This window comes from Nothobranchius furzeri, chromosome 13 (genome assembly GCF_043380555.1).
Source record: "Nothobranchius furzeri strain GRZ-AD chromosome 13, NfurGRZ-RIMD1, whole genome shotgun sequence".
Classification (NCBI taxonomy): domain Eukaryota; kingdom Metazoa; phylum Chordata; class Actinopteri; order Cyprinodontiformes; family Nothobranchiidae; genus Nothobranchius; species Nothobranchius furzeri.
In genome coordinates this window covers 40571781-40588928 of record NC_091753.1, presented here as the reverse complement: position 1 = coordinate 40588928, position 17148 = coordinate 40571781, and the positions used below count along the sequence as shown (strand labels likewise).

The 17148-nt window shown below is 43.2% G+C and overlaps 1 protein-coding gene across 1 annotated transcript; it reads left to right on the top strand.

The window, feature by feature from the left end:
* The first annotated feature begins 13276 nt into the window (after positions 1 to 13276).
* il10ra (interleukin 10 receptor, alpha) lies at positions 13277 to 16839 on the top strand. The gene is made up of 7 exons (XM_015951492.3): positions 13277 to 13542; positions 13999 to 14119; positions 14243 to 14412; positions 14500 to 14645; positions 14736 to 14904; positions 15120 to 15238; positions 15344 to 16839. Exons 1-7 carry the CDS (start codon positions 13281 to 13283, stop codon positions 16196 to 16198), a joined length of 1842 nt encoding a protein of 613 aa, XP_015806978.2. The 5' UTR covers positions 13277 to 13280; the 3' UTR covers positions 16199 to 16839.
* Positions 16840 to 17148: the final 309 nt, after the last annotated feature.

Here is a 17148-nt window from a genome sequence, read left to right as displayed (position 1 = left end):
CCCATTGAACCCATCAGTTTTAGTTTGTAAAAAAAAATTGTATCATGTCATAGTTTATTCAGTGCCATGTAACAAACATGTTGTCATTAATAGCTGGATGAAACAAATCAGCTGATGCAAACAGGGAAGGCCAAAAATATTAGCAATGCAAATGATGAAATAATAATTCATTTTAAATGCCAAGTTAAATAGCTGGGCATTATTTGAAATTATAACGCAAATGTAACCATTCACTTAAGCAGCAAGAAACACTTTATATCTTGGTGATTTTATTGATAAAAGACAAATTAATTTAATCTCACTTCCTGCTCTTATCCAGGACGGACGCTTTCTTCTCACCCTCCTCCCCAGTCCTCCCCTGTCCTTGCCTGCTCTTTTCCTGTCAGTCTATCTGGAGTGTCTCTCTGCATTTGCTGCTGTATTTTTCAACCATGGATGTGGTCAGCTGGTCTCTATTTGATCAAATTTTCTCCACCCAAAGAATGGCCAATGGAGAACCCTCCTGCCCTGACAGAACACACTCAGTTGGTAATGGGATGGATTCCTGGGGCAAGTTGAAAATCATGTGTCTGTCACTATATACAAAACAGTGTAGGTACTGATTAGAGATCAGTTCAGGTACAAACACAACACAGGGTCATTTGACTGAAACCAAGCGACTGGTCCTGTATGGAGGGGAGTTTGCAGCCAATGACTTTCTCAGCAGAGCGTACAACACTCTGCAGATTCTTCTTGTCCCTGATGGTAGCTCCAGCATACCAGAAGGTGATTGAAGAAGTGAGGATGGACTTGGTTACTGTGGTGTAGAACTGCCTCATCCACTGTATTGATAGGTTCATTTTGTTCAGCTGCCTTAGGAAGTACATCATCTGCTGGGCTTTTTTAATGACAGGTGATGGTGGGCTCCCACTTGAGGTCTTGGGCAATGGTGTTGCCCAGGAAGCAACACGAGTCCACCTTGATGACTGAAGTGTCAGACAGGGTTATTGGGAGAGTGGGGCTGTGTGCTTCCTAAAGTCCACAACAACCTCTGCTGTCTTCTGAGTGTTTAGCACCAGGCTGTTGTGGCTGCTCCAGGACACCAGCCATTCAACCTCCATTCAGTAGGCTGACTCATCAGCTGACTCATCAGAGATGAGTCCGATGATGGTGGTGTCATCTGCAAACTTGATCAGCTTGACAGACTCCTGGTTGGAGGTGCAGCTGTTGGTGTACAGGGAGAAGAGCAGAGGGGAGAGAACACAGCCATGAGGGGAACTGGTGCTGATGGTCTGCAGGTCACAGACATTCTTCCCCAGCCTCACTTGTTGCTTCCTGTCTGTCAGGAAGTCAGAGATCCACCTGCAGATGAGGTCAGGCACATTCATTTGGGACAGTTTGTCTTGGAGGAGGTCATTGAGGATTGTGTTGAAGGCAGAGCTGAAGTCCACGAAGAGGATCCTGGTATAGTATACTCGGGGAGTCCACATGCTGCAGGATGAAGTGTAGAGCCATGTTGATGGCATCATCTACAGACCTGTTGGCTCTGTAGGAAAACTGCAGTGGGTCCAGGAGGGGAGGCTGTGAGGGTCTTGAGGTGGGGGAGAACCAGGTGCTCAAACACCTAATTTGGACTTCTGAAAATGTGTTAACAAATTCAACAAAACTAAAAAATAAAAATAAAAAAAAACTTGGTCAGGCATTAGATGAAGTAATGAGAATCTGTCAAAAGCCAGATGTGGTTTCTTCATAAAACAAAGAGGAAATGTGTCTCAGAGTTAACACGTTCTTTATATATTAAGAAAACAGCCTAATAATTACCTCAAAATAAATAAATGACACTGACTTAATCTCTACACTTCAATGTTTTCACCCAGAGCTCTGAAGTTTAAAAGAGAAAAACTCAACAGCCTCAATGTTTAAGTCTTCATAATGTGTGACAGGATCCATCCCAGAGCCCTGGGTGGATAATAGGGTGGGGGTTCATTAGATTTGAGTTAGCATTAGATTTTGTTTTAGTGACATGTAAAACAAGTGAAAGTACATTATAGAACTCTAGTTGAGCAAGAGCTAGTAATTCAATAATAACCTTGCATGATTTTCAAAGATCAGGTTTACTCATGACAGATCATTTGCTGCTGTGTCCCCCAGACTCTGGAACCCTCCCCCCCTGAGCCTGAGATCAGTGGACTCAGTGGTCTCCTTCAAAGAGCAGCTCACCTGTTCAGGCTGGTTTTGGTGTGACCTTCATCACTCACCCCTTGTTCTGCTCTCCCTACCTATTCCACCTTCCTCAGGATCCACTGATTTCCGTCTTTCCTTTTCACTCTCTCTCTTTCTTTACATTTTTAATCACAATTGTCTATTTGTTGCTCATTTTAAATATATTTTTAATCATTTTCGAACATCTTTTTTATATTTTACTTATTTTGGTTTTTTTAAGTGCCTCGTGATTTTTATCTTGAGAGGCGCTATAGAAAAGATCTTTTCTTCTTCATCATCATAATTTTTAAACAATTGCCGTGGTCTCTATTCAGAATAAATGCCTTGTAAGTCATTCTCTGGAGATAAAGAAGCTCAGATGGTCCTGTCTGAGGGTGTGGAATTCTGCTGGAGGAGAAAGTGCCAACAAACAGCAACTTTGGAGTTTTATTTCCTGATCCCCTTCCTATTTCTGACTCAGTTCGTTCTGCAAACAACACAAGACCGAAGGAGTTCTGTATTGTTGTGGAGATAATGCTAACTGTTAGTTTCAACTAGCCAAGCCGTGCTCTGCTCTCCTCACAGTTGAAGTGTACCTAGGATGAAAAATACAGACCTCTTTGGTACACGTTTGTCCCCCTGTAAAGATTCATACAGCAAATCAGTTCCAACTTTCTTTCTTTTATTTTATTTATGTCACGTCTGCCATTTGTGATAACAATCAGGTAAATAGTCACATTTGTGACCCTCCAAGGCATTTTTGTGCAAAAGATAAAAGGTGTTACAAAAGTTAAAGGATGTGGTGTTTGTTTTATCTAATCGGGGGTATATTTGGTTACACTAATGACATTGCTCTTTTGTAGTCCTGAAGCTAAAATGTTTTGGAACCATTGGTGTAATGCACCCTAAACCACCACTAGAGGATGACACTAGACCGGGGAGGAGGCAATTATTATTATTTTTTTTTTTTACAAGGGGCCACATGAGAAACCGGAGTTGTGTCAGAGGGCCACATCAACAACAACTTAAACCTAAGTATGCTCAAATTTCTTCCATTGTAAAATTCACTCAATTATAGATCACAAATAGCTGGTGTAATGAATTGAGATTGGGGGGTTAAATTATGACCAATAAGATATGATGGTTCTATATAAATATGAAATATCAACCCGATTGATCTTTGAATGTTTAACCAGAAGAATTTAGGATTCTTTGCTTATTCAATGACCGTTAACACATTTTGTATTAATTCAGACAGAGTCAAGTATATACTTAAAAATAAACTTTATTTTCTAGACCAATTATAATACATGACAAGCTATGAATAATGATATGTGATGAGTGCATGGTGATGTGTGATTCTGGTGTAAAGTAGATGTATATCAGAGCCTTTGTATCTGGAAGAAACTGAGTTCTGGGTGTAAAAGAATTTGGTCTGCTATGAACTAGAGAGTTGATTATTAATAAAACAACATCAGGCGCAATTGGTTGTGTCTACAAACCCTTGGAGACCTCCGTTGTAGATCCGGAATGTCAAGAAATCTGGTGGACCCCAAGGCACCTAAGCTCATAGAAAAACCGCAGCACCGCTAGACTGGCCTTGAGTTGTCTCCAGGTCACAACAGGCATGAAGGTTGGTTGCGTCTAAGAAGGATGGACTCTGAAGGAGTCGTTTGCTGTGTCAGCTGCAGGCAGGCTTTGACGGCTTGTCAAAAGCTTTGATGGTTCAAAGATTTTCCTCCGGATTGGCCACTCCGAAGTTCTGCTCAAAACTCAAACTTAACTGAGTAACTCGGCAGTCACTCTAGTTTTAACAATCTACTTCACTGATTTAGGCACAGATTATCCAAACATTAATATTAATATATCATCTGGTTCATTCAAATACATGATTAGTTAATGATTATTTAACGTATGAGTTGTAAAAGTTCACTTTTCAGAGTGTGGAATCCTGCAGTCTTATCAGAAGAAAGCTTTGTTTGGAGACGCAGGTTTGACAATCTTGTCCTCCTGGAGTGTCAAGCCCTGCAGTGTCTTCTGGCTTGTTGAAGATAGAGTTTAAAATCTGCTTAGGGAATGGAATTATATCTGTAGATGACCGGTCACTCTGTGGACAATAGGTAGGTGAAAATTGACCCTTTCTGGACATTACACTGGTATAGGTAATTAGAAGAATAAAACTTAAATAAAATTCGGTAAATATTGATAGTGGACTATGGTGCTATGCTATGTGAAATTGTGGTGCATACGTCAAGTAAACAACAACCACTGAATCAGTGTAATTTAATTTTACCTTGTTTAAAACAGCAAACAAGAAGTTTATAAAATGCAACAGTGCAATGACTTGTCACATTTTCATCCTTTTCAATGAGAATAATCCGGCCTGTTCTGGGTTTGAACAAGGGCACTGAAATCTGGCTGGACGTCTGAGGTGGCTATGCGGAGAACAGCTGAGAGGCCGTCATCGGTGATGGAGGATCTGTGTTTGGATTTGTTGAACTCCATCACAGAGAATTGGCATGGTTTTGGGGACGAGTTTAACCCAAGACATGCAGAAATTCACTGCTCACGAGTCAGTTAGAGAAATTAAAGAATTTTTTTTTTTTTTTATCGGGAACCGAGGGCGCACTGGATAAGGTCCAGTGGGTAACCGCAGCGTGGGAAGCTGGGTGCTGATGCATTGGGAGGGTTGGTGGAGTGCAGGGGTTGAATCCAAGAGGGGGTGTCCAGGAGAGGGGGCGAGAGGAGAGCGGGCCGGCAGGTAGAAGAGGAAAACGATGAATGCTGCGTCCAGGAGATTTATGGGGCACAGGTGAGTAATCCAGCGGGATTGTAGAAATGTCCAAGAAGTCAATCAGCGGAGCCACAGGAAAACCAGAGAAGCTCCAGAAGCCCAAGGAGATCCTGAGGAGTCAAGGTAAGGTCCACAAACGATCCAAAAATCCTGGGAACAGGTAAGCACAAGTATTCCACAAGGGTTCTAAAATCCAAAAATCACTAGAGTTAACCTGGAGACACAAAGGGCTGGCACTTCCAAGTTGTAGTTAACCCTCCAGCGTCAAGATGTGTTCTCCTCCCCCTCTTATAGCTGGACCCGCTGATTGTTAATGACCTGCAGCTGGAGCCTCCCTCTCCTGAAACACAGCAGCTCAAAGATGGAACCGATCAATCAATCAGATTTATTTTATTTATAAAGCGCTTTTCAAATGTAGAGAAATAGAGTGATGAAACGATCTAGAGTTGTATTTTAATATACTGTAAGTAGATCTAGTTTTATAAACAGAAGAATAGGCTGTTTTTATCATCAGGGAGTTTAATTAAACACTCTGTATTGACTTTGAGACAAGAAAAGAGAGAGAGATGGGATCGTTTAAGAATCTTTAATTTCTTAATTATAAATTCTTAACAATCTACCAGGACTAACTCTGTGATGGATGAAAATGGATTTGGATGTTGTGTTGGTGCGTGTGTGTGTGTGTTTTGTTCAGGATCTTTAGGCTGACGGAGCGTATCTGGTTGTTATGACTACGGACCACGAGGCTTCGGAAGCTGATGACATGAGCAGCTATTTTGCCGTGTACGTACCCTGTGGAGTCTCCCAGGTAGATCAGGAGATGCCAGGTCCTAGGACCTCGGATGTGTACTGGAGCTGATTGAAGCAGCGGTCACAGCACGTCAGAGCCCGTCTGAAGGGTCGACCCCGGTACCATCGGCAGCGTCAGCTAGTGGTGCTCTTATTTTGAAGGGATGTTGTCTTGTTGGTAAACAACGGAACTCTCCAGTAGCTTCACAGTTCTCAGTTAAACAAGAAAGCACATCTGGCCAGGCTGTACTTCTCTTTTGATGACGGTGGAACCCCGTAGGACTTCCAACTGAACAGAACTGAAGTGAAAATGGAACTGAGCTTAAAATGGCGTTGCCTTGTTTTATATCTCTGAATTGTTGATAAGTTTTAGTAAAGCGGATTGGACACTTTAAGTCAACAAGCCAGATTCTCTTGCGGCAGCCGAAAGCTCTGATTGGTTGGAACAATGTGTCATGCGTTTCTATGGAGATGAGGGTCAGTCTGTCTGTGCAGTAGTCCTGTTTTCATTAAACACATAAATCATGACATCTTTATTCCACAGATCATTCACTTGATTATTATTGATCAACATCTGTTTCGACTAGCTTTAATCACAAATTAAGTACTTTGATTATTGAAAAGCGTTCTTCTTCTCCTTCTGGCTCTCCTCCTGGAATGTAAACAGTCTGAGGAACACCCGACCTTGGCGTTTTCTACACGGGTGTTACTGTGTACAGGGGCAGCTGTGTGGAGCTGAAAATAATGAACTTCATAACCTTACATATCCCCCCTTTTCAAGGTCAATGTGGTCCTTCAAGAGACCACTTGGTAGTTGAACAAACCCAAGTTATGAAGAATCTTGACAACAGAACAGGATGCGATCCCAAGGGAACAGCCATCTGTGGTGAGGTACGAACCCCACGCTGAAGAACAGTCTCGCATACTCCTCAGGAAGAACACAAGTCAGCAGGTTATTAATTATTCCCCATGGAAGCCATAAACGAAGCAACAGCAACTTTATATCCTCACGGGCAATAAAGCAAAGCAGGAGCAAATCTTGTACGTATCCACGAACAGGGTAGTATTCCAATTAAAAATCGATCATTGTATCCGCAGGCAGGGAAATATTCCAAATAAAAATTGAACTTTGAAAGAGTACTTATCGTAATCCACAAAAAGGGAAGAGCAGTTGACAGTAATCCCAACGAAGGAGGTGTCCCAGCAGCCATGCCGGAACCACAGTCGTTCAAGGCCAACGAGCCGGAGCACCCCCCAGGAGTAGTCGATGCCGATGACGAGTCACGGATCCACCCCCAGGAAGCAGGATCCTCACAAGCTCAGCAGAGGAGAGAAAGCACAGTGCAGGCACTTCAATGTAGACACGACAAAATTGCATTTCATGTCATCAAAAAAAAAATTAAAACCTAACTCTATTAGTGTGTTTTGTACTATGTGTTAGTTTTGTACTATGTGGATTTGTTCAGAGGCCCCACCCAATCGAATTGCAAGTCCGACCATGGAGTGGTCGGCCCTTTTTCTTGTATGGGAGCTCTGTGCGTAGGGTTGGACAGCTGAAACTGACAACAAACCAGGAAACGCTCGACGTGGTCCAAGATGTCATGACGCATCCCCGGCCAATAAGCAACCTGGCACAGGGCACCGAACATGGCCTTGACGCCTTTGTGACCGGCGGATTGAGAGTCATGAGCCTGCGAGATCATGCCCCTCCTCAGCGGTTTTGGAGTAACAAGGACAGGCGGCGAAGGAGGCTTGGCGGCGTGCATCAGCAGCCCTTCGACGACCCTCAGCGTGGACCGCACACGAAAGAGAGAGCGAAGCTCTGGAACGGAATCAAGCTCGACGGAAGTTGGTAGCTGGGTTTTAGGATCGGAAATGTACCTGATCATCCTGCTGATAGCAGGGTCCTGGGATTGAAGACTGACAAGATCGGTATCCGAATAGGCAGGTTGAACGGCCACCGCTCCTTTGGGTGGTTCCGAGGGGGACGCTTTAGCAGCCCGAGCTCGGGTAACAACACACACCTGGTTTTCATCAGGGAAAGACCACACACGTCCCTCAAGCCACCCGGGGTCGAAACCCCACAGGGGGCCATCGGTCGCGCCCTGTTTGGCCAAAGAGTCTGCGAGATCGTTCAACTCCTTCTCAGGACCGGGTGCGCGACAGTGACCTTTGACTTTACGCCAGTAAATGTGCATGTCACGTGCTTCTCAAAGTGCTTTACAAAATGACCCCAGATTTTCATAACAGGTTAAAACCATTAACAGACATATGCAAGCACACACACACACACACACACACGCACATACACATGTCACACCCTGTCTTGTCTCCCCGTTCTGTTTAGTCATGTGTCCATGTTAATTGCTCCCACCTGCCCCTCGTTTAATAATCACCCAAGCTCCCAGCCCTCTTGTATTTAAACCCCTTCAGTTTGTGTCTCATGTTGGATCATTGTTTCCTGTGTGTCTGCTTGCCTGCTTCCCTCACCCGCATATGGATCCTTACCTCCGCTTCATTCACCGGCACACGATGACAGAATGATCCAACCCACGAAAGGATCCAGCGGGGAGATTATCCCCTGGGAGTGCCTGCTCCAGTTTCTCTCCTCGGACCACCGGCCGGCTTCTCCTCCTCCGGCTTCGCCTCGCCGCAGACGCCGTCACCGACCTTCAGCCTCGGCGATCCTCTCCACCCTCCCGGAGCCAAATGAGAGGTTGGACCGGGAGACGCTTCCAGATCACACCAGCTACGTGGGCACCAGACTGGCTGTGTGCTCCCCCGGAGCTGCCCCACTGTGTGGGGAAGGATGCCAGGATACACCGCAATCCTGTGTCCCAGGACGGAGCCACGAGCTCGCCGCTGCCCCAGCCTGGCGCACCTGCTTGGATCCGCCCCCAGTCAGACCAGCAGTCCCGTCTCCGGTCCAATCCGCTCCTCCGTCATCTGCAGGCGGAGGAACGATGCCCACAGCCCAGCTGACAGAGCTTGCAGGTCTCCAGGCGGAGCTTGGCCTGATCCGTCAGCTCGTCAGCCTCCAGGAGTCCCACCTGGACACCCTATCCTCCCCGAATCACCAGGAGAGGGTTTCAGTCCAGCCAGCAGCTCCCTCGTCTCAGAGCCAGAGGAGCGAGCCTGCAGTCCACCCAGCAGAGCTCGCCGGTCTCTGAGCTGAGCTGGCCCAACTCTATCAGAGCCTCAGTCTCCAGGAGCTCCACCTGGACACTCTATCCTACCTCCTCTCCCAGTTTCCAGCACCACCAGTTCAGTCGCATCCTGTTCCAGCGGTGGTCCCGGTGGATGCACCACATCCTGTTCCCGTGGTGGTCCCGGAGGTCGCACCGCATCCTGTTCCAGTGGTGGTCCCGGTGGATGCACCACATCCAGTTCCCGTGGTGGTCCTGGAGGTCGCACCGCATCCATTTCCAGCGGTGGTCCCGGAGGTCGCACCGCATCCGGTCCAGCCTGTCCAAGCAGTCCCATCTGCAGCAACTCCTCCTCCACTCCAGAAGCCGGCGGTCCAGAAGCCGACGATCCAGAAGTCGACGCTCCCGGACCAGAAGTCGACGCCCCCAGACCAGAAATTGACGGTCTAGAAGCCGACGATCCAGAAGTCGACGCTCCCGGACCAGAAGTCGACGCCCCCGGACCAGAAGTTGACCGTCCAGAAGTCGACGGTCCAGAAGTCCAAAGTGTGTTTTTATTTGTTCGGAATGTAAAATGACTTTCATCATATTTAGATTTTCTGATTATATGTAAAATGCAATTAACCCATTATTTACATATCTGATATTTTCAGAAATTCAAGATAAAAGATTGTTTTATTGCACAGGTGTACAACAAAGTTGTCTTTGCGCTCCCTAACGACAGCTCATAAGGATGTAGTAAAATATAAGGACAATTTAAAACCCTGACTGAGAGCCCTTGAGACAGATTCCCTGTGTTGTAACTGCCTTCTGTAATTGTGTAAATAACATGTCTTTGTGGCTAAAACAATTGTAACTGTAATTTTTTCAGGCTCTTGCCCAGCACTCCCTTGAAAATGAGGTTTTTAATCTCAGTGGGACCTTCCTGGTTAAATAAAGAATAAATAAACAAGGCTAAAATTGATATCACGCATACACACACACATACACACACACACACACTCACTCAGTTTAAGTTGCTCCATTTCTGCTCTGCTCTCCAGTCTTTCTCATCTTCTCTAGAAGCTCACTTCCACAACAGTTTGAGGTTGTGTATCATTGGTTTTCAGGCTAAACTAACCCAAGAACTCTGCTGTCAGGCTGACTGTGGCTGCTACAAAATGGCCCAGGCTACCTACCATGACGCTTTGCAGGTGTGGTAAAAGTGATTTATTTTTATTCATGTAATCTTCATTACAACCTTTTGAGTTTTAACATTATCCATGTTTTTGTTTTATAGCAAAGTGTGTTGCTGCTGTGAGCTTGGAGCTAGAGAACATCATGACATCACAGAGGAACTACTCATTCTGGTCCAGTGACACTTGGTGGTGACGTGTGAGCTGATTCGCCTGGTAAATAACTTTTACATAAATATTTTTTCTTTGGTAACAAAAGTGAATTAACTAATAACTTGCATTCCTGTAGGACACTCAGCAAAATATGGACGCTACACCATGAGGCAGGCACACGTGGAGATTATATAGGAGCACATATGCTGAGCAACAGAACACATTATTAATATTATTATTGTTCACTGTCCTGGATTTCTTTCTGCATTTCATCATTAGCCTGGCTGACCACCACTGCAGGACACCTGACAACTCCTGTCATCTGGCTATGACGGCAGGTGCATCCTCAGTCACACACCTGTAACCTATCAGCTCATCTGGCTGAGTAAATGACCTGGTGGCCATGGCTCTCCTTTTTCTTTTACTGAAACTTACATTCTTGTTTTCCACAGATCTATGGACATCAGTTTCTCTGTGAAGACGTTTCAATTCCTGTTCCTGTCACCCTGAGAGGACAGAACCCCCTTCACTGCCACCATCCAGCCCTGTCTCCTGTCTGCTTACAATTATAATAAAAATGCTGTATGAGAGTTCTTTGTGCTGCCTAATTTGATATTTATATTTCACATTTGATAAATGATCATTACTTTGATGCAGATTTAACTAGCTCTAATGTGATGAATGAAATTAGCACCTCACTGAGCTCTTTTTAGTCAAGTGTGTTTACATATATTTACAGACATGAACCAAAATAGTAAATATGTAAACTGAGATTTATTTAATTAATAAAGCAAACAAGTCCAGAGGAGGGATGAATCATTTAAAGGCACATTCTTCTGGAAGCTGATTGTGGACAGAGGAAAACGGCTGCAGGAACCTACGACCAAGAAAACAACTGATATCAGTAAATAATGAAATCAGGGACACTTTAGTGGGATGTTTGTGATTGTCTAACATAAATGTGCACATTACAGAATGATTTTCTCATGGGGTATTTTATTTATAACGTAGGCATTTCTCTGCAGCATAAAATAACATTAGCTCAAGGTAGTCTGGTCCTATGGATGGACTCAGTTGTTTCCCTGCTTCAACACGGTTGATTCAGCAGCTCAGAAGTTTGCTGCTGATTAGGATCAGGTGTGTTGATGCAGATAAAACGGGATCCAGCAAGTTTAGAGTTGTATCTGCTGGGAGCTCTGAGCTCTAGGGCCGGGGTGCCTAGCTCTGCAGCTACTTTAAAGTTAACTGCTATTTACCCTTCAGAGCTGGTTCTGCTGGGCTGGCTCTGGTGGTTTCAGACACTTGTTTAAGTGAAGAGATAGTCTGGCTGCACTCAGACTAGCCGTTAGCACATCAGTCCAGTTCAATTTACCACAATATCTATATCGTCAAACAAAGCACGATATGTGATGAAGAAAAGTGTTTCAAAAGTGGGCGAATTGTGATCCCTAAGGCTTGCGATGTCTCTCTGACGGGCTCGTGGAGTCTGACGGGGACATGCAAGCAAGTCACCAGATGATCTCTGGCTGACATTTGGACCTCCCGCACGCAACTTTCACCCAGCAGCTCTCTGTTCAAGCGTGAGATAGAAACCAACAGGTGAACACGGGGTTTTTCTGTAGCAGAAATGCCACCAGGAACTAAAACTAAAAACCACATTCGAAGAGGAGGTGAGAAACTGATAGCTGAAGTTAGGAGAAAAGTTGTTTCTTTGAAACGAAAATGACTCTGAGTGTAATTTTATGCCTTTACATGATGAAAATTCCACTTCTTATAAAACTCTGAAATAATACGGTTCGTTCTGTCAACCTCAAAATAAAATCTTCACGACCTGTTTTTCCTGTTTGTTTTACACTGTCATGGGTTTTCTTTTTTATTATGTGTTTTTATACAGTAAAAATTAAAATTAATAAAAATCCTGGGTGAAAACTAAAGGAATAGATAAGTAGCAGAGAAACAAGGCAGAAACAGAAATTTCGGATGCCTTTGAGACCTTTAGACCTCACTTGGTCACAGAAAAAAAACATTAAGTAACCCATGGGCACTCTCGAGAAGGCTCCGTGATTAAATGATGGCTATGTGCTGTAGTCAGCTGTGTACAAAATAATAATCATTTCATTTCTTTGCTGTAAAATCCCCAGAAATACGATCAGAATGAACAAACTATGTGCAGATGAATTTGTGTGTATGAGGTGTGGAGATAGTTCTCTGTTGCTGGGGTTTGGATTAAAAACAGCTAAAGCTGAGCTGACTGGAACAAGTTCAACCCAACATTTTTGTAGAAATAAAAATAAGATATAAGATCATCAAAAGCATCATAAAAGCCTTCCTTACTAATGTTATTTTATAAAGTTAAGATAGACCTTTGCACTTGATATATATTTATATAAATGTAAATTCAAAAGTGTGGCATTGCTGTAAGCTGCTGATTACACTTATTTATGTATTAATGTGCAAATGCGCTGTGTGTGTGTGTGTGTGTGTGTGTGTGTGTGTGTGTGTGTGTGTGTGTGTGTGTGTGTGTGTGTGTGTGTGTGTGTGTGTGTGTGTGTGTGTGTGTGTGTGTGTGTGTGCATACATCTTTGCAGGTTGCATGCATACATCTTTTCAAAGGCAAAGGTGCAAAAACCATCTGCAGGCAACCAACCGTAATTGAGGTTTTACAGATGTGTCACAGGAAAAGGTAGACATGTTTGAATAGAGAAGCGTTCAGAAAGAAAGAAGAAAAAACAAATCAACAATAAGACTCAATCACTGAAATAATTTCAGATTTTTCTTGTTAAAGTCAAATATAAAAAGTCCTCTCTGGAAAGAAGACAGTGAATCTCTTATTCAAAAGGAATGTAAACAAAACAATAAAGTGGAAGGAGTTTTCCTGACATTTTCCACTTTCCCATCTCTGTACTGTATTAACCCAGACATCCTCTGTCACGGGTTTGACTGTGCGTTCATGGAAAAAGAAAACAAGGAAGATGTAGTTGAGAGGGACTGATGTGAAACTTACCACAACGTCACAGAATCTGTCACAACAGGAAAGGCATCATGAGTGGGAGGGCTGATATAGTGAACACTTTTATTTACTCTTCAGATGAAGAAACAGCACACGGAGAGAGACGCGTCCCTTCTAGTTGCCCAACACTTAAACGCCACTCAGTAAGGATCCACCGAAGCTGGAGGAAAGGGCAATTGTTGGCAGCTGCTGAATGGAGTCAGACTGATGGGAAACGTTTACAGGCAGATAAAATGGATGTAAACATGATGCAAGTCATGGTCTTCCTAATTCTCTACGTAAACCAAGTGTCAGGTAATTTTCTTATGTTTGAATACTTATTGGTTATATAGATTTTTTTTTGTTTAATATGATATTTTCTGATAGTCATGAAGTTGTTCTATGACTATAAATATTTAAGTAAAAACATTCAGAATTAGAACTTTATAGATCTTTTCAGTCTTGTTCCCGTACACTTTCGTACTTCATCCCAACACAGGTGATCCTGTTTCATCAGAACTGGAATCCCCTCACATGATTTACAAGGTTCCTTTTTCTGCAACCAGACATCCTTCCCTCCTCTTCAGCGCTAATTTCTCAGAAACATTCATAAACACTTCTCTCTGCATATGTCCAGCATACATTTGAAGGACTTTTTTTAAACCAGGCAGCAGAAATATTTCCCCTGTTGTTGAGTGTTTTGCATTAAAGGATGTTAAAACGGTTGAGTGGTAACAAGTGGGGTTTTATTTTTTTCTGTTTTTGCAACAGGCATAAAAATCCCGTCACCCGATAATGTGGAAGTAAATATTTCAGATGGGGAGGTGACTCTATTTTGGGAACAACCCGGGGATGCCTCATCAGATTTCGTGTATAATGTGCAAATGGCAAAGTAAGATTAATTCTCTATTATCTAAAAATTTAATTAAAAGAACCAAAGAAAGGAATTATCGAACAACTCAGCAGTTTGTTTGATCTTTTTTTACCTAATGAATGATGGATTTTATTTTTTCAGGTACAATAATGAGTGGGCCGAAGTACCCAGCTGCACAAAAACAAGGAAAACTTATTGCATCCTCAATAACTCCATTCATGACTACAGGGTCATCTACAAGGTCAGAGTTCAGATGGCCAAAGGATTTGAAAAGTCTGACTGGATAAGCAAAAAAATTCGTCTAAATGAAGGCAAGTGTCATATTTGGTGTCGTGTCTGCATCATCGATCATCAACACAATGGTTACTAACATTTATGTTCTTCTTCTCTATTTCTAGGTGGATTGCTTCCTCCTTCCTTCAATTTGTGGGCGACTTCCAGCACTTTGACCATCTATGTGCATGAAAAACCCATGCTGAAGAAAATCTTCCCGTCTGGAGTCACCTACACCATCACTTTGGAAGAAGTAGGAGACGAGAACAAGGTGGGTTTTACAAAGAGCAAAACCTAGACCAAGAACATCTAACACCTAAGAAGGAGGAATTAATTCCATGTACATTGTTTTGATCTTCAGATTACCACAGCTTACATGACAGATTATTCAGAGGAGGATCAGAGGTCAAAGACCTTCACTGGTCTCCAATGGGGGAGAAAATATTGCGTGAGAGTCAAAGTTGAGGCAACAGCAGCTCTTTCTTCCAGCAGACTGTCTGATCAACAGTGTCTCGTCCTTCCAGAACAAGGTAATTACAGCAATAATGGCTGATAAATTACAAATGCTTTTAAGTTCCAAAAGGTAAAAATAACAGGGTTTCGTTGTACATTTTAAAACTATAAAAACAAACGTAAATTATCATGTTTTCTGAAGTCTATTTCATTGTGAGGGGTGTTTAGATTCAAAACAAGCATTGAAAGTTTCAGAAACATATTAAATAAAAGTGCTTTTGCTTCTTTTCAGAGTTCTACATAATTGCTGCGACATCGTTGTCTCTTCTGGGAGTCCTTGCAGTGGTTACTATTATGTCAAGCATCCTCTTGTGTTATTTGAGACGTCCTGCAAAAACGCCCACATCACTGGTAAGTAAATACAAGAAATGAACAGGTGTTACAGTAACGACACATAAAAAACACCCTCTGGGCCATCGGCCGTGTGTGATACTATTGTTATTTGTCTCACACTAGAAATCCCCTATAAGCGGCTGGCATCCACTTTCTGTGTCAGAAGGATCTATGGAGGTGGTTACAGACAAAGGATGGTTTCTTTCCAGTTACAACACGGGGGCGAAAAACTCTGCCAAACTTCCAGTGAGCCACACTACAATAGTAGAAGACGTCGAGGAGGAGGAGGATATCCGGAGGAGCAGGATGGACAGCAGCCTCAGCATGGAGTCAGACTCTGATACGAAGAGTGTTGAAAAGCCTCCAGTGAGACAAGAAGACAGCGGCTGTGGGAGCATGGGAGACCCAGAGGGTTCCCCCGACAGTCAGGGAGATTATCCTCTACAGAATGATGTAGACACAGGTGATGCTGGGAAAAGAGAAGACAGCGGGACGGGCATGAGCTGCCAGCTGGACTCTTCATCTGTAAACCTGGACGGTCAGGACGGTGAGCCTCTAATGGAAACAGTCATCGTGGACAATTATTGCAGGCAGAATCCATCTGTGATGCAAATCCAGATCAGTGACGACGTAGACACGTTACAAAATATCCCTGCACACTCAATGTTGGCTAAAGTGGTGACAGGATACAGAGCCGGGCCTCAGTCCTGTATCTGCTCAGGGTCGGGTCAGTGCAGCTGGTGCCACAAAAATGAACTGCTGAGCACCAGAAGTGAACTTTACCAGAAAAAACACACTTTTTCAGCCTATTCTAAAGAAACACACATAGATACTGTCATGATTGAGGATTTAGAAACAACATTTTTACAAATAAGTGACACTTGTCCACTGCTGATACCTCTGCACTCGATAAAGTGTGAACAAGACTTCAACATGAACAGCCTCTCGCTGTGTGACGTCCAACTGGCGTCTGAGTAAGGCTCCGTGGAATGCAATGACAATTTTAAACCTGTCACAGCCTCTCCTGCATGTCGTCCTCACTGGATCATCGGAATTGAAGCTTAGAAGTGAACAAAACGCTTCAAAATCTAGAGAACAGAAGGCAACATTTCAAACTGATGAAGCGGTTTTTGAACACAGGAAGGAAACAGCAGTTCGGCTGTGCAGCTGAAGTCTTGGGAGCTTGTTGAAGAACTCACCGTGAAGACTTTATTCAAACCTGTGTGAGGGGAGGTATTTATAACTAACTGAAGTCATTTAGAACAGAAGCGAAACTGAAGAGCACTGCTGAGAAAACACAAAAAGTTTTGAACATTTCATCACACATGCTTAACTTTTTTCTAATTATTCCACTCAAGCTGAAAAAAGTATTAATAGAACATTACTTGTAACTGATTTGTCATTCATCACATTCTTGGTCAGATTTCATAAACTGAGAAATATGTCTTGACTTGTTTTAGCTTGTCTTCATTTCACCCGACTCAGCGAGTAGCTTTTATTTTGGAGAATCTATTTATTAGTCATTAGGGGGAAACTACATTATTTATTTTTATCACAGAGATTGTATGTACTTTTTTACTTCTGTATTTGATTAAAAGCTGTAATAATGTACTGTGAAATTTTGTTCGTTTTCATTTTTTACCCACTGACCAAATGTTACTCAGGGTTTATTTAAAAAACATGACTAAGGTAAGCTAAAGGAAATGCCTGACATCATGTGGAGATGAAAGTGCTTGTTATGTGGCTAAAGTCAGGATCCTCGTGTGTTTTACCAACATTAACCAGGTCTGTGGTTTTAAGCTAAGAGGCAAACACTTCCTCCATCACGCTTCCACCAGCCTACAATAAAAAGTCCCACGCTGCAGTTCCTCTTGATTTTGATGGCAACTGGAACAAACAAACGTGAGCTCATCTAGATAAGAAACTCT

Bases quoted from the DNA above. Each gene is read 5' to 3' on its own strand.
- il10ra (XM_015951492.3), top strand. From the start codon at position 13,281: ATGAGTGGGAGGGCTGATATAGTGAACACTTTTATTTACTCTTCAGAT. The intron at 14,413-14,499 runs GCAAGTGTCATA...CTCTATTTCTAG, and splicing joins AAAAATTCGTCTAAATGAAG to GTGGATTGCTTCCTCCTTCC. The intron at 15,239-15,343 runs GTAAGTAAATAC...GTCTCACACTAG, and splicing joins CAAAAACGCCCACATCACTG to AAATCCCCTATAAGCGGCTG.